This window comes from Panthera tigris, chromosome E3 (genome assembly GCF_018350195.1).
Source record: "Panthera tigris isolate Pti1 chromosome E3, P.tigris_Pti1_mat1.1, whole genome shotgun sequence".
NCBI lineage: Eukaryota > Metazoa > Chordata > Mammalia > Carnivora > Felidae > Panthera > Panthera tigris.
In genome coordinates, this window is record NC_056675.1 from 38,856,453 (window position 1) to 38,873,687 (window position 17,235).

Sequence of the window (17,235 nt, forward strand, 5' to 3'; positions counted from 1 at the left end):
GCTGGAACGGCGAGGGCGAGGGTGAGCACATGGCCCGTCCAGTCTAAGGGCTAGCCATTTGTCCGCGTCCCCAGGGCGAAGCTCCACCCGCATGAACCCCGCCCCGGGACCGTCCCCCTCAGCTGAAGGCGACGCCCCCCACCAGTGGGGGTAGAAGGGACAGCAGGAAGGACAGCGACGGCCGCCCTGAGGCCTGGTTGATCTCGCACTGACAATTGCAGGCTCCGGGCTCCCGGGTGGCTTTGGGGGGCCTGGGGGAGCGTGGGCCGGCGCTGGGGGCCGGGCAGTCCAGCCACTTGGGGCCCATGGGTTGGGGGGAGTCGGACTCCGCCTTGACGCTGCCCTTGGGAAAGCGCCAGTAGTGGGCGCCCTTGAAGAAGTAGGTGTCACCTGCGGGGCAGGGAGGAGACACGTCAGGGGCCGGTCCAGGCTGCCCCTCCCGCCGCGCCGCGTCCCTCCTGAGGGCTCCCCGAAACCCCCAGGAGGGCCCCTCTCCCCGTCCCCGGGGCCCCCAGCCCCTCCCCGCGCCCTCTCCCACCTGCGTTGCTGACGGTGACATCGTCGGGGGCGTCAGGCGCCCCTTCCCAAAGGCTCAGGTCGCGGGGGTAGCCGGGGTCCGGGCGCGCGGCCGCCTCGTCGTACCGCCAGTAGCGCCCGCCCCGGATCAGATAGGTCTTCCCGTTGAGCGGCCACGAGAACACGGCGTCCACCTGCTCTCCGGCCGGCAGCCCCAGCTCCGTGAGCGGCCGCGGGGCGCCCTCTAGCTGCCGCTCCTGGAACACCCAGAACTGGGGGCCTGCGGGGCGCGGGGGGCGGCAGGTGAGCAGGGGCGCCCCCCACCCCGCCCCCGGCGCCACCCCGCCCGCGCCCCGGCGCCCGCTCACCGCTGAAGAGGAGGATGCCGCGGTCCCGGGGCCGGGCGTAGGCGGCCTGGATGACCTTCACCCCGGCGGGCAGCCCCTCCCAGAAGCGGTGGAGCCTGGCGGGCCGGGGCGACACCAGCTGTCCCGAGGGTTGAACGCGCCAGAACCAGGGGCCTGGGGGGGGGGGGGGCGGGAGGGGTGGCCACGGGGGCCCGAGATGACCAGAGTCTTCTCCCTCCAGGGGGTGCCTGGGGGACTCAGGTCATGATCTCAGGGCTCGCGGGATGGAGGCGGGCTCTACGCTCTCACCGAGGCGCCTGCTTCGGATTCTGTGTCTCCCCCTCTCTCTGCCCCTCCCCTGCTGGATCCCTCGCTCTCTCAAAAATAAATAAACATTAAAAAAAAAAAAAAAAAAAAGCGCTCCTTTATTAAAAAAAAAAAAAGTCTTCTCGCTCAGAGTGGGTGCTGGGACTCCCTCTGGCGGCTGGGCGAGGAAGTCCATCGGGATTTCACGGGCGCAGGGGCTCTGGAGTGACCAGCTCTCCTAGGACTTTCCTTTTTTTTTTTTTTTAAGTTCTTTTTTTTTTTTTTAAGTTTATTTATTTATTTTAGAGAGAGAGAGAGACAGAGAGACAGACAGAGAGAGAGAGAGAGAGAGAGAGCAAGCTGGGGAGGGAAGAAGAGAGGAGACAGCGAGAGGATCCTAAGCAGGTTGGCTCCAGGCTCCCAACCAGCGGCACAGAGCCCCATGTGGGGCTTGAACTCACCAACCATGAGATCGTGGCCTGAGCCCAAACCGAGAGTCAGACACTTAAAGGAACAGGCTGAGCCACCCAGGCACCCCTAGGGCTTTCCTTTTTTTTTTTTTTTTTTTTTTTTTGTCAGCACTGAGAGTCCCGAATCCTGGGAAACCCCACAGGACTGGTGGGTCATCCTAAAGGGGTAGGACGCCAACTACATGTCGTCAGGGGAGATCTAAGATGACTCACCTTTGAAGAAAAAGGTTTCACCACGGATATTAGCGATAGCATCAAAATTGCCTTCACATCGGTCAGGGGTGGGGAGAGAGGGGCTACAATGGAAAGGAGAGGTGAGCAGAGAGGGGTCGGGGCTCCTAGTGTCTTCACTTACCCTTGAGAAGAGCCCCGTGAGGTAGGGACTCTTACCAAGCCCACCTCACCAAGAACCACGCCGAGGTAGGGAGGTCACCCCCCTCACTCACCTGTCTGGGGGCGGGGTAGGGGGTGGGGGAGGAGGAGCCAAGGGTTTCCTCGTGGGCTTATCGTCCGGGATCTGGGGCACCTTCCCTGTGGAGAGAGAGCCGGAGAGGCGTGAGTCCCCCGACTCTGCTGATGAGGCCACAGGGCAAGCCACCGTCCCCGGTCCCCAGCCCCTGTACCATAGAGCTGCTGTAGGCCTTCCCGGTCGTCCTGGGACAGGCGGTACTTGTGGGGGTCGCCCACCGGGCCCTGGTAAAAGGGCCTCATGATTGAGTCGGGTGCCGAGGAGTGGCCCAGGCCCAAGGCGTGGCCAAACTCATGAACAGCCACAGCAAACAGGTCCGTCCCCTCACCATCTGGGGAAGGAGGAAGACTGGGCTCGAGCTCTACCCTTCCCCCACGCCAGAGAAGAAGGCGGCCAGGAAGCCCCCGGAGGGGGGCCTGCGGGCAGAGGGACAGCTGGACGGCGGGAGACCCTCCAGACACGGCCCCACCCCAGGGTCCACACCCAGACCCCTCCCCGAGTCACCGTCCTTCCTGGGTGCTTTCACTTACTCGGGAGGTTTTTTTCTAGTAGCCTGGTCTGGCAGTTCTGGACACTTGGGGACAGGACCGGAGACCCGCAGAACGGGTCAGGGAAGGGGCAGAAGGAGATGGCCCGGACAGAGGAAGGGGTGGCCTTCCTGCCGTAGTCCTGGTCCCCAGGAAAGGAAGCCCGTGCACTCGGAGACACTCTGGGGAAAGCGGGAACCTGGGGGTGCACGCGGGTCTCCGGAGGAAGCCCCAGCCTTGGAGCCTCCCTCTTTCGGGATGCCGTCTGGGGCCAGATGCCCCCACCCACAAGGAATGTCGCTCAGTCTCCTTGGCCCGGGGTTCCCAAGACGTTCGCCCCTCTCCCGCGCTCATGGTGCTCCACTCCCTCCTCCCACGCACGCCCCTCTAGCGCCCACACCCCCATCCACCTTTCCGGGAGCCTCCCCCCTCCCCAGCTTCAGACGGCTCCTCAGGCAGGCTCTCTCGGCCCTGGAGGCCGGCCTCATTCCCACCCTCTCTGACCACAGCCTCGTCCTCGGGGACCCAGCCTGGGCGCCAGGAGGGAGCCTGTGTCCACCGCCAGCTGCCGGCCGAACCCCAGCTCCTCGCCGACCCAGCGGCTGCCCGTCGGCTCCTCCGGCCCCGAGAGGCCGAGGGAGCGAGACAGCAAGAGAGGCGAGCAGCTGCCCAGATGTGGACGTGCCGCGTGGAAATCTCTAACCAGGGTCAGCAGTGTTGAAGGCGGAAGTGACCCGGTGAGTCGGAAAGCAAATTTCTCTCAGCCCCTCAAGGCTGCTGGACGAGAATGTGAGCGTGAAGGGGTGAGCGAGGGGTGCCACGGGCCGTCATTTACGTCTCGTAAACCTCTTCCTTCCAGCCTCATCTTACGGGTGGGAAACTGAGGCACAGGGCGGTCAGGTTAAATGACAGTATGGCCAATTAGTGCCTTTCAGCAGCGACTTCACCTGACCTTGGTCCAAACGCATCCGTACTGACAGGTCTCCGTGTGGACTGTGGGTTTTCTTACTGCACTGAGTCCCTTTTCTGAGAAACTGGAGGAAGTTGGGTGTTTATGACAAGTGGATCTCTTTCCTCCTCCTTCCCTCTTCTCCTCCCCCTTTGGCCACACCCGTCATTGCACCCTTTACCCCCCCCCCCCACCATGTAGCTGGGGGAATTGCACAACCGCAGCCTCAGCCCCAGTCCACAAGACTCCCGGTGGCCGCTCTCCGAGGGTCATCGATACCTCCTCCCAGTCCTGCTCTAGACCTCACCAGGCAGTTCCTCTGAGCTGCCCACTAGCCTCAATTCCAAGCCCACAGCCCCTCAAGCTGCTCCCCAGCTCCAGTCCTAACTCTTAAGAGGACAAGTAGGTCAGATGTGTTTCCTATTTCATCAACACAGGCCGGCCGATGTAATCTGTAACTTCCTGTGCACCCGGGCAGACAGCTGTATCTCCCCCGTGCTCACCTCCTATCTCCTGCCCTGCCCTATGTGAGGCCCCGGCTTCGCTCACCTCCTGTAGGACAAGAACCCATCCATCCATCCCTGCATCCCTGTGTATGTCTGTCCATTCATCCATCCTTCCATCCATCCATCCATCCATCCGTCCGGCTGTCCATTCATCCATCCATCCGTCCATGCATGCATGCATCCATCCATCTGTCCATCCATCCATCTGTCCATCCGTCCATCCATCCATCCATCCCATCCATCCATCCATCCCATCCATCTATCCATCCATCCATTCATCTATCCATTCACCTATCCATCCATCCATCCATCCATCCATCCCATCCATCCATCCCATCCATCTATCCATCCATCCATTCATCTATCCGTTCATCTATCCATCCATTCATCCATCCATCCATCCATCCATCCGTCCGGCTGTCCATTCATCCATCCATCCGTCCATGCATGCATGCATCCATCCATCTGTCCATTCATCCATCCATCCATCCATCCATCCATCCATCCCATCCATCCCATCCATCTGTCCATCCATCCATCCATCTGTCCATCCATCCATCTGTCCATCCGTCCATCCATCCATCCATCCATCCATCCCATCCATCTATCCATCCATCCATCCATCCATCCGTCCGGCTGTCCATTCATCCATCCATCCGTCCATGCATGCATGCATCCATCCATCTGTCCATTCATCCATCCATCCATCCATCCATCCATCCATCCATCCCACCCATCTGTCCATCCATCCATCCATCCATCCGTCCATCTGTCCATCCATCCATCTGTCCATCCGTCCGTCCATCCATCCATCCATCCATCCATCCATCCCATCCATCCATCCATCCCATCCATCTATCCATCCATCCATCCATCCATCCGTCCGGCTGTCCATTCATCCATCCATCCGTCCATGCATGCATGCATCCATCCATCTGTCCATCCATCCATCCATCCATGTGTCCATCCATCTGTCTATCCATCCATCCTTCCTTCCATCCATCCATGTATCCATCCATCCCACACCTCTTTCTTTCTGTTGGCTCATCCAGCATCACTAAGTGCTCAAGACCCTCATCCTAAATCACCTCAGTACCTCTCCGTATCTGTATCTGCCCCCATCCACACCCCTCTCCTTCCCTAGCAAGTTCTGTGGTCAGTGGTCTAAACTCAGAGTTCACTTCCTCAACCCCTCTCATATCTGACTTCACTGTGGTCGGGACTCCTCCCCCACCTGCCAAGGCTGCAGGCAACCGAGGTCACTTTGTCCCCAGATGATCAGACCTAGGCCCATGTAACTTACTGGACTGGCCTGCTGCCCTGCCCACTGCTGACCACTTCCTTCTTTGCTCTAGTTCTTGGTCACCTGTGGGCCCGTTCTTTCTCCATTTCCTTTGATCCCTCCCCCCCGCTACCCTCCCCTTAACTGTGGGGCTCTCCACAGCTCCATACTTGACCCTCACGTTCTACACTTTCCTCCTGGAGCCTTAGCCACCCCCCGAGTACCACTGACTCTAATCTGCCACGAGGCCCCGCTCATAGCAGCTGGCAATGAACAGAGCGCTACTTCAGGCCGGCCCTGTGCTGACAGCCGTAGGTCAATTACTCATTAAATCCGCAAGCCCACCCTGCCAGCAGGTACTGTTGTAACTCCCATTTCTCAGACGAGGAAACTGAGCACATCGAGGTCAAGAAACTTACATGCGTGGCAAGCAGAGGAGCCCTAACCCGAGTTCCGCTTCAAGCCGGCATGCTTAAATGCTGCGTGACGCGGCCTCAGGTCTGTGCATGCCGTGGGCACCCCGCCCAAACCCTACAGAGCCTGTGCGCCCATCCTCTGGCTGCCCCCCTCCCCAGAAGATGGCTCTCCCTTCTGGCCAGCCTCCAGGCCACGGGAAGCTCGCAGCCGACGGCGGATTGCTAAGACTGGAAGAGCTGGAACCCTAGCCCCCAGGCAGGACCGACCCTGTGAGCTATTCATGCTCCTGAGCTCGGGCTCCTCTCAGCTGAGACCACTGTCCTGGCTAAGCCTCCTTCCCCAGCCCTCTCTTGCTTCCCTTTCCCCTGAGAACATACCCTGCGAAACTGCTTGCACAAGACTTTTCAACGCGAGCTCCACTTCTGGGGAACCTGACCTAAGCCAGAGAAGTCCAAGTTCTAAAGCAAGACACTCAACCGCTAATGCACCGCCTGCACGGAAGGGCCCGCAAGCAGTGCAAACCCGAGGCCAACGTGAAGTCACCCTGCCCTCCAAGGGCCGGCTCCTCCTCCTGCGGCACCTCCCACGGCCATGAACAAGACCCCTTCCCGTCCGTCCCCTCTGCCGCCAGGATCCAGTCGGATCCCAGTCCCTGCCCATCCGACTAAACAGCCCTCCGCCCCCTCACCTTCATCCACCTCTTCCCCGGACCCTGCCACAGCTTCCTGCCTCCCTGCCTCTTACCTCGCCCCCCAGCACAGCCAGTGGTAGTTCCAGAATGTGGAACCCTCCATCCCTCCCATTCCCTCCCCCTGCTTCCAAGGCCCTCTGGGTCATGGGGCATACCAGCCTCTGCAGTCCTCTTCAGTCTCCCTCCTCACACCATCCTTCTGCCTTCCTGCCCCAGATGTCCCCCCCCCCCACCCTCACCCCTGTGCCACTAGCCCTGACTACCCTGTGTCAGCCAGCTGACTGGCTTGCGCGTTGTCCTCTGCGCCCTCCCCGCACCCCCACGCACTCGGGGACAGCGGGACCTGGTGGGCTAGTCGGCACGCGGTACACATGTGTGGAATGAACAAAGTCACCACTTCTAGGAAGCCCCGTCCGTCAAAGGTTCTGGGCGGGCCTCCGCTCGAGGCCGTGGTTCTCCGGGACTTCCTCTGCTATGATTTTCCGCAGCCGCATCACCGTGTGTAGCAACTGCCGGTTACCCTTCTGACTCAGCTGCTGCGCACGGCTGCTTTCACATCTCTCGGTCCTCAGCTCCAGCTTGGAGCTGGACCCCCGAGAGGCCTCTGTGATAGGCGATTCTGTGTGTCCGCTGAGCCAGCCTGTGGCGCCCAGTTGTTTAGCCGAGCACCAGGCCAGGTGTGGCTGTTTGGGTTATCGCGTAGATGGGCTCTGCATCTACGATCAGTTGACTGCAAGTAACGTAGATCGTGTTCCACGGTGGGCGGGCCTGGTCTCATCAGTTGAAGGCCTTAAGAGCAAACCTGAGGCTTCCCAGGGGGAGAAGGGAATTCTGCCTCCAGACCGCAACACAGAAATCCTGCCTGGGTTTCAGGCGAGCCGGCCTGGCCTGCAGACATCGGACTCAGGACTGCAACATCAACTCGCACTTGAATTTCCAGCCTGCAGGACTGCCCTACAGATTTAGGCTCGCCAGCCTCCACCATCCTACGAGCCAGTTGTTTAAAATAAATCACTTACACACACGCGCGCCCACACACGAGCATCCTACTTACTGGTTCTGTCGCTCTAGAGAAACCCAACGGACACAGCGTCCGTCGATACGTGTGATTTCATAGGGACAGACAGACTCGGGGAGGGGACGTCTCGGAAGGTCGTACCTTTTGACCCATAAGTCCAGATCTCCTCGTCGTCGAAGTGCGTGTCCCCAGAGATGGCGTGTTCCCCGGGGAAGAAGGCGTGGGCTAGGGTCCCTCCCTGCCCGTCGAAGGGGTAACTGTCCTGGTGGTACGCCCGGGCAAAGTCAATGACGATGTCGGGCTCCGTCGGGCTCTGAAAGCCCACCTCCTGGAATTTGAGGCCTGACTCGACGCCCCAGGTGGCCAAGGCGTGGTGCATGAGGGTCCTCACCATCTCCTGGCTCAGTGCCGAGCTCTGGGGGAAGGAGTGCACCCTGGGGAGACAGAAGGCAGCCGTTGGAGGCTGGGCCCGGCAGGCGGCGGGCCAGGGTGGGGAGGACACCGTCTCCTACCTCCACGTCAGCGTTCGCTTCTTCCACACGCTGCCGCTCAGGGCGTAGCGCCGGCGCCGGCGACGACGTCTCACCAGCTCTGCCGCCCCCAGCACATCAGGCAGGGAGCAGCGGGGCCTGTGCATGGTGGCCATGGTCACCGGGTCTGTGGGAGGGGTTGCGGGGCAAGGGGATCAGCAGGAGGACAACCGGCTCTAGTCACGGACCCAGCCGCTTCTCCACGGACCAACAGGCTCAGGGAGGCTGAACCGCGGGCGCAAGAGGGCCCCGCCGCTTGGATTTGCACACAGGCTGCCCAGTTCCGGAAGCCAGCTCATCCCAAAGGACAACACAGCTCTTCAGGACAGCGCCCCAGCCTTCACCGGGCCCTGGACGGACTGCTGCCTCCACGCGGTGCTGGGATCTGGGGTCTGGGGTCCTGCTTCCCTGAGCCCTGGCGATGGGACCCGGCGGAAAGGAGCCATGGGGTGCCGTGTGGACTCGTCTGAGGCTGGAGCCCCCTAGGCCACACCTGACACCATAGGTCCCCAGTCCTCACCAGGCGGGCTGGGTCTCTGGTCTCCCAGGTTAGACCTGCCTGGAATCCCCTGTCCTAGCTCGGCTCCCTTCCCAGCTGTCCCCTCGTCTTCAAGTGAAGGTCAAAGCTGACCACTGGTCAGGTGACAAAGGGCAATCGAGCACGTACAGATGCAAACACTACTCGGCGGGGAACAGGGCACACAGAGGTCCTGTCTCCTCCTGTGGCCGGCCAGCGCGCCCTCGGTTCCCTTCTTCCCCATTTTACCCAAGAGACGAGCCTCTCAGCTCTACCTCCAAAACATGCACCTTGAATTCAGCTCCCTCCTTCCTGGTCTCCATTCTCCATCAGCAACCAGAGGAAGCTTACAACTGTAAATTCAGTCCAGTTGTCTCCCTCCTTCAAATCCTCTGGTGGTTGCTTATCATGCTTGTAATCAAACCCAAACGTCTTTCAAGCATCACACCCCCCCCCCACCCCCCAGTCAGGCTCTTGCTTAGCTTTTCAATCCTCCTCTCATTACAGGCACACCACCTTGTGGCTACCACAGGGCCTTTGCACTTGCCTGGGACTCTCTCCATCTTCCCATGGCTGGCTCCTCTTATTTGCATCCCATGCCTACCACAGGACCTTTGCACTTGCCTGGGACTCTTCTCCATCTCCCCATGGCTGACGCCTCTTATTTGTGTCCCATGGGTTCTTTGTCTCATACGAGCTCCCTTCAACCCATGACCCCTTTCAGAGGGATCTTCCCTGACCAGCATTTTATTCTCTTCAAAACACGAATCACCATCTGAAATGACCTGGCATATTTCGAGTCTTGATCCGCCTGTCTCTCTCTCTCTAGAGGGATGAGAGCAGGGACCTTTTCTGCTTTGTCCATCACTGTACCAGTAGAGCCAGAAACGGCCTTACCCATTAGAGACTCTTAGTAACTATTTACTAAAAAGAAACGCCTGAGAACCTCCTGGGTTGGTCCCGGGGATCAGCGTTTTCATAGCTCCTGGGATTCAGGTGTGTGGGGAGGTTTAGAAACCGCTGGGTGCAGGGGCAGGGCGGGGGCGGGCGGGGCGGCGTCTACCTACCCAGGAGGCCTGTCTCAGGCAGCCCCGCAAACCTCTGCATGACCTTGATAGCATCCCTCAGCTTGGCAGGGCTCTGCAGCTGTGCTTGGGCAGGGTGGGGTGGTGGCAGGTAGCCGTAGCGGGTCAGCCAGTCCTAGGCGGCAGGAAGGAACAGGTGAAGGGGGAAGAGTGCGAGAGACTCCCCCTTCCCGTCTCCATCCTGGGAGCCCCACCCCTCGCCAGCCACCCAGGCATCCGGAGCCCGGGGGTCCCAGCCCCGGCGACTGCCTGCTGTCCCTCTCAGAGTCCGGTCGCTCCAGCCCTGGGCTCTGCCTAGATCCATCGGCCCTGGTCTCCACCTCCCCGCCCCGAGCCCTTTATAGATCTTCAAATCCCAGCCCCAAACCTCATGGGTCCGAGAATCTGGGTCCCCAGACCCCATCCCCCGGCGCTCTGACTTGGAATCAGCCCCCAGCCTCCTCCTCCGGACCCAGGCGCCCTCCCCCCCCTCCCCCGCCCCCCGCACTCCCCAGGGGCGCGCAGACCCCGCGCTCACCACTCCCAGGCTCACGTCCTGCGCGGAGGGCTCCTGGGCGCGCGCGGGCGGCGGCAGCAGCGGGAGCAGCAGCGCGAGCAGCCCGAGCATGTCCGCGGGGCTCGGGGGGGCCCGACCGCGGCGGCTCCGGGGACCCGGGGCAGGGGGTCGGGGGCCGGGAGAGGCCCGGGGAGCCCTGCGCGAGGTGGGAGCCGTGGGCAGGAGGACGGGGCGCCGGGACCCAGGGGGGCCCGACGCGGGGGACACGGAGGCGTCCAGAGGAGGGCCCGGGGGTGGAGGGGGGGGGGGTTGGGGTCGCTGCGGGTCCCGGGAGGCCGGAGAGGGGACGGGAGGGGCGGCGGCGCAGCCTCTCCGGGTGCGCGGCGGCGGCCTCTGGGTCCCGGGCCGGCCCGGCCCCTCCCCCCGGGCGGGGCAGGGCTGTCGCACCGGATGAGCCCAGTCTTCGGACGGCCCGCGGGCAGCGACCAGCCGGACCCCGAGACCCTCCTCCGGGCGCTTCCGAGAGCGCGGGCGGCGCGGGTGGGGGGTGGCGGCGAGGAGCCCGTACCGAGCGCCTCCCGTGCCTCCCCCGGCCGCAAGTTTCTCTTCCCAGAAGCCGGCTCCGCTGGGACTCTCCCGGGCACGGCTCGTTTCTCCTTTCTCCGCACGCCGCGGCCGGGCCCGAGGGGGTGGGGGGGGGAGGGGCGGCTCCGCGGCGCCCCTCCCCCTCCCGCCCTGCCGGAGCCCCCCCCGCGGCGGGGGGCTGGGACGCGCCCCTGCTCCGCGGGCGCCCGGGGGCGCTGGTCCCCCCGCCACGCGGTCTGCGGGGGTCTCGGCGTCCGCGGCCCGCGCCCCCCTCGCCGCAGGTGCCAGACGTTTAGGATCCGGGGGCCCGGGCGGAGGCTCGGGCGCCTAGGACCCGGGAGGGGGCGGGGGGGAGGGGCGGATCCCGCAGAGGCTCGGGGACCCTCAGGGCCACGCCTCAGCCCTTCCCGGGGAAGCCCAGGGAGAAATGGGCGGGGGGGAGGGGGCTCCCCGAGAGGGGCAAGGGGCGCGCGAGGACCAAGGCTCTGTCTCTGGAGCCGTGCAGCGACCGGGCCCCACGTGTTTTAGACAAAATAAATAATGAGCAGGATTAGCGAGCTGGAGACGCAAACTCCAACAGTGAGATCCCGGCTGCGCTCATCAAACACCACACACCGGGTGCCGGAGACAGCGGACATGTATTTGTCCACACAGTTCCGGAGGCTGGAGGGCCGAGACCCAGGTGGCGGCCAGGTGGCTTCCTCCTGGCGTTTCCGTCCCTCTCCTGGGCTTGCGGGTGGCCCTGGCGCGTCCTCTGTGTCCGCGCAGCCCCGCTGCCGCTGTGTGCCCACATCTCCTCTGTGAGGACACAGGCCACCCTGGCGGCCTCCGTTTACCGTCATCGCCTGGGTAAAGTCCCTGCCTCTAAAAACTGTCACCGTCTGAGGTCCTGGGGATTAGGACTGGACACAGCCCTTGGGGAGGGGGGACCCACACAACGCATGCAGTCCGTGGCAAATCCCACAAAACCCTGCACTCCTCCTCCCGAGATTCTCCTTTACTCTCAAACTGCGGCACTCACAACAATTCTCTTTTTAATGTTTATTTATTTTCGAGAGACAAAGAGAGACAGAGTGCGAGTGGGGGAGGGGCAGAGAGAGGGGGAGAAACAGAATCCCGAAGCAGGCTCCAGGCTCTGAGCTGTCAGCACAGAGCCCGATGTGGGGCTCGAACCCACAAACCATGAGATTACGACCTGAGCTGAATTTGGATGCTCAACCCACAGAGCCCCCCAGGCGCCCCAGCAACAATTCTGACACCAGATGTGTGTGGGGTCTTTCCCCACATCAAGCAGTTATTTGGCACACGAGCTGAGTGTACTGCCTTTCAACTCAATTTTTTAAAGTTTATTTATTTACTTTGAAAGAGAGAGACAAGACATGTGAGCGGGGGAGGAGCAGAGAGAGAAGGAGAGAGGGAATCCCAAGCAGGCTCCCCACTGTCATCACAGAGCCCGACTCAAATCCGGCCGCAAATCAGCAGCTGAACCGAAGCCTGAGATCATGACCTGAGCTGATACTAAGAGTCAGACGCGTAACCGACTGGGCCACCCAGACGCCCCTCAGTTCAATTCTGGCACTCCCTGGAGTTATCACGGACCCCACAGGGGAAGGGCTCAGTCCCTCTAGACTCCCCCCACCCCACTTCGGTTGCCAGCCATAAATAGCAGGTCCCCAGGTTACCCACAATTTCTGCCACCTTGGCCACAAATTGTAGGTTCCCATGAGCCCCTCTCCACCCCAATTCAACTATTTGCTAGAACAGCTCACAGAACTCAGAGAAACAAGCTTACCAGTTTATTACATAGTAAAAGCTATGACAAAGGAGACAGATAAAGAGCCATAAAGTGATACATACATCAGGTGAGGTGTGGGAGGGTCCTGAGCGCTGGAGCTTCTGGCTCTCTGGAGCTGGGGGGTCCCACCCTCCCAGCCTGGAGACGTTACCAACCCGGAAGTGCTCCAAACCCCATACTTTGGGGAGTTTCATGGAGACTTTTCACACGGGCACGATCAATTTATAACTCAGTCTCCGGTCCCTCTCCCGCTCCTGGATGATGGGGGATGGGGTTGAAATTTCCAAGCTTCTAATCATGGGCTGGTCTTTTAGCCTGTCTAGGAGCTACCAAGGGGGCTCACCAAGAGTCTCCTTATTAGAATGAAAGGCATTCCTGGGGTGTGTGGGTGGCTCAGTAGGTTAACTGTCTGACTTCCGCTCAGGTCACGATCTCTCCGTTTGTGACTTTGAGCCCCGCATCAGGCTCTGCACTGACATCTCAGAGCCTGGAGCCTGCTTTGGATTCGGTCTCTCTCTCTCTCTCTCTCTCTCTCTCTCTGTCCTTCTCCCACCTGTGCTCTATCAAAAGTAAATAAATAAACATTGATTTTTTTTTTTTTAAATGAGGAACAAAAGACACTCCTATCACCCAGGAAATTCCAAGGGATTTAGGAGCTCTGTGCCAGGACCCAGGGCCCGCCTCCAAAATATGTGATTTTCTTCTATTATTTCACACCCCACCCCCTGGTCTCTGGCCACGGGGTCCCTTGCAGCAAAATGATAATACAGCCCAGGAACTGGCACATTACTAATGTCCCAGGAAGTCATTAATAATCATCCCGGTCGATCATTGTATCGCATGAAAACGTCTCATGCTGAGGCCGCTGAGGTTTGCAGGCCTTCCATTCGATCTTGTCACTTGTCAGGGCGCAAAAGCTGGGGTGATCTCAGCAAACACTTGGCGTCTGGCGGGATCGAGCCAAGAGACAACATCATCTTGCTCTGAAGCTCTTTTGAGGCCTTCATGTGATCCTAGGTTTCCCTTAGGACCTAACTCCTGTGTTCATGACTTTGCCCGTGGCTGCCAGTGTTCCTTTTCTCCATTTAGACCCAATCGCTTCTGCCTTTGGAAGGAACGTTAGGCTGGTCTACACTGCAGGCAGCAGTACTGGCCTGGCAAGTGCTTCCCCTGGGTCCACCGCCATCCCCGTAGGGTGAGCAAGGTGACACAGGTGCAGAACCGGGGGGCTCGTGTTAGCACAGGCAGTGCGCCTGCCTTTACTGTCGTCAGATGGGGTACAGGCGCATCCTGCCGTCAGGCCCCTCGGAATTCTGACACCGAATGTAAAACATAATTGCAGTTTCTTGTTTAGGAGCCCTTGCTGTTTTAGGCACCTGGTCTTATGACGGCTGCACCAGGGAGAAACAAAACAGCAGGTGACATGTTGTGGGGACACTAGCACCTTCCCCACCCCCTTCCCCAGGCCCAGGAGAAAACCAGAGAAATCTACCCAGAGAGGACACTCCTTTACCCATGGTGTGTGTGAGCCGGCCCTTCCAGCCTTTATATCCCCCCCTTTTGTTTTATTTCTTTAATGTTTATTTATTTTTGAGAGAGACATCACAAGCGGGGGAGGGGCAGAGAGGACAGAGAGAGGGGGACAGAGGATCCGAAGGGGGCTCTGTGCCAACAGCAGAGCCCGAGGCGGGCCTCGAACTCCCGAACTGTGAGATCACGGCCTGAGCCGGAGTCGGACGCGTTAACGGGCTGAGCTGCCCGGGTGCCCCTAGGGCCCCCTGTTTTAGACAACCAACGTTTTCATCGCCCGTTCCAAGTCTCTATCAGACTAGTCTCGGAGGAGGATAGCTCTCTGCCCCTTGTTGGACATCATGGGCTGTAAACGGCGGTCCTTGGTCCGCAGAAATGACGCTTGGCTGTGCACCCTTCTCTCTCCTGAGCCCTCTGAGCGTTTGCATCCGGCACTGGGTCAGCAGAGCCCGGTCCAGAGTCACGGTGCCTTCCCGGCAGGACCCATCTGTAGCCTCCAGGATTCCCAGCATCGGTGTGACTCTGGCAGGCATGCAGGGGACCTTCCCACCGGGAGTCTGCTACCCGGCCATCCGTACCCTCGGCCTCTTGCTGCCAGACAGAACGGCTCCCACCGGCATTTGGGGCCTTCGAGGCCACGAGAGGACGGTGTGCGGACTCGGCCCGTTTCGTGGCCCCAGGTGGCCCCTTCCAGCGCACGGGGGTAACTGCTTGTTGACCGCGGTCACCTTCCCCACCTGGAAGGCGGCTCTTCTGACGGGCACCAGCATGTCCCATTTTGTTTAATGCGCCCCTCGACTCCCGCAGGGGTTTCCCCAGGACTGAGCCCCCGCGTGGGTCGGGCTTCCGCTGCCCTCCTGCCTATGCGTCAGTAGAAACCAAAACAGAAGGGCCTTTACCACTGTTCAAGGCTTCCTTCACAGCTGGAGAAACGGCTCGCAGTTCAGCCCACGGAACTGATTTGTTTGGACCTTCTTTGATCGGAGCGGCGGCCTTCCAAACAGGATGTCGTCCGTTCGCTTTGGAAGTGCCATCCGCGGAGCAAGCGGCCCTTGTTGGCCAGTGGAGAGCGGTCGACGGGGACAGATCAAGAGACAGCAGCACCCAGCATCTCCCGAGGCTCTTCGGGAGTCAGCCTCGGGAAAGAGGCTCCGTGCTCAGAGCTGTCCCCTCGCGTTTCCCAGGCAGCTGGGGGTCTGTGTAACCCACTCTTGTCTAACCCTGGCACCCTTCTGGGCACTTCATCCCCATTCGAGTGTTTTCCGGACGTTCGCCAGGACAACACGGGCGTAACAGATCGTTGTGAGTCCTTCCCTCCCCGGGGTGGCTTCGACTGATGTCGGGGAGCAAGGTAGTAGGCGCCCCTCGTATGGAAGTTCTCCAGGCCAAAGCCCCAGGGGTCGTCGCTGGGGTGGGGGAGGCGCTCACAGGCTTTTGCGTAGCGCCTAGAATTTGTCCCCACCCGCGCTCCCGCGTCCCCTCCACACTGCGCTGGTTCTGCGTTCCCACACGCCTCGATGGCTTCTGCTTTGCATTATTAGGTAGAGGAAACATCCCCTAGTCAGACACAGTGTCCGTCCCCGTCCCCAGAATACGATCTGGTAGAAGAGATCAACCACCTCCCACGACGCCCTTCCCAACAGGCCCATTCTCCTGCTTTGGCCCTCGTTCCGTCCACCCTTACGTTCCCGTCAACCTCCATTCACGACTTCATCCACAGGTTTTGGTCTCGCAACACTAAGCAGGGGGAACGTTTCCCAGTGTGACGTAATACCCATTTGCATGAAACATTAGGTAAAGGAGACACAGCCTCTTTCCATCACGCCTGCCCACATGTCCCAGCGTCCGCAATCTGGCCCACGCTTACATTTCTACCTTCCGCCTGACTGTGGCCCAACTCAGGGCTTCACCGATGGGCTTTGGTCCCGCGGTGCGTGGGGCTCCTAGGTCAAGGAGTCCGGGGAACTTGTCTTCTCCAGCCCTGATCATTCATGCCAAAGGCCTTGGATCAGGTAAGATTCTGGAAAGACGGTGGAGTAGGCAGCACTGGGAATGGTCTCCCCACAAGGACGCTGATAGAATCCGTCCAAAGGAACTGTTTTGGAATTCCAAAATCCTGTTGGAGACTTAGGGCTTGCAGGAGAGGTTCTGGAAAGTAAACCACCACCAAGTTCAGCTCCTAGCACAGTCGCAAGCCTCGCAGCAGCTTGCCCGAACCAGGTGGGGGCGGTAATGACCCTGCCCTCCAAGAATCAGGAATCTCATCACAGGGGCGCAAAGAAGTGGGCGGCCACTGCTGGCCCCGCCCCCCCCCCCCCACTGTGGCACATCTCCCCGTCTCTCTGGCTGAGGTGACTTCCAGGGGATTCGAAGGGCGGGTTCTCCTATCCCCTCTTCATTTTCCACTTTCCCGTTTTTGCAGGAGCCAGACACTAAAGACTAGAAAACAATTGCATATAATAGAAACCGAGAATAGAGTAGAATGTTGGTTACCAGGGGCTGGGCTGCAAAGGAACGGGGGAGATGTTTTTTAAGGCCACAAATTTGTAAGTAGTACATACATAAGTCCCGAAGTTCTAAAGCCCAGGGCAGGAATATAGTCAACAATCCTGTATTATAAACTTCAAAATTAAAAAAAAAAAATTAGTCTCTATCAAACCAGAGAGAGACCCAAAAACCAGATAATCCAGTGAAGAGATGGGGGGAAAAAAGCATGAACAGACACTTCTCCAAAGAAGACAGCCAGCTGGCCAACCGACACATGAAAAAATGCTCGACATCACTCATCATCAGGGAAAGACAAATCAAAACCACCATGAGATAGCGCCTCACACCTGTCAGAATGGCTCACGTGAACGACTCAGGCAACAAGAGACGTTGGCGAGGATGCGGAGAGAGAGGATCTCTTTTGCATTGTTGGAGGGAACGCAAGCTGGTGCAGCCGCTCTGGAAAACAGGATGGAGGTTCCTCGAAAAAAATAGAACTACCCTTCGACCCAGCAATTGCACTACTAGGTAATTCATCCAAGGGATACAGGTGTGCTGTTTCGAAGGGGCACACGCACCCCAATATTTATAGGAGCACTATCAACAACGGCCAAAGTCTGGAAAGAGCCCAAACGTCCATCGATGGATGAATGGATAAAGAAGATGGGGTCTATATATACAATGGAGCATTACTCGGCGATCAAAAAGAATG

At 59.7% G+C, this 17,235-nt stretch overlaps 1 protein-coding gene across 1 annotated transcript; it reads right to left on the minus strand.

The window, feature by feature from the left end:
• Nucleotides 1-24: 24 nt before the first annotated feature.
• Nucleotides 25-10,398, minus strand: MMP25 (matrix metallopeptidase 25). Its single transcript, XM_042970875.1, has 10 exons — nucleotides 10,148-10,398; nucleotides 9,613-9,745; nucleotides 8,011-8,155; nucleotides 7,640-7,932; nucleotides 2,263-2,439; nucleotides 2,086-2,170; nucleotides 1,853-1,935; nucleotides 885-1,037; nucleotides 539-796; nucleotides 25-390 (listed from the first exon to the last, which is right to left on the minus strand). Exons 1-10 carry the CDS (start codon nucleotides 10,235-10,237, stop codon nucleotides 119-121), a joined length of 1,689 nt encoding a protein of 562 aa, XP_042826809.1. The 5' UTR covers nucleotides 10,238-10,398; the 3' UTR covers nucleotides 25-118.
• Between the last annotated feature and the right edge of the window lie 6,837 nt (nucleotides 10,399-17,235).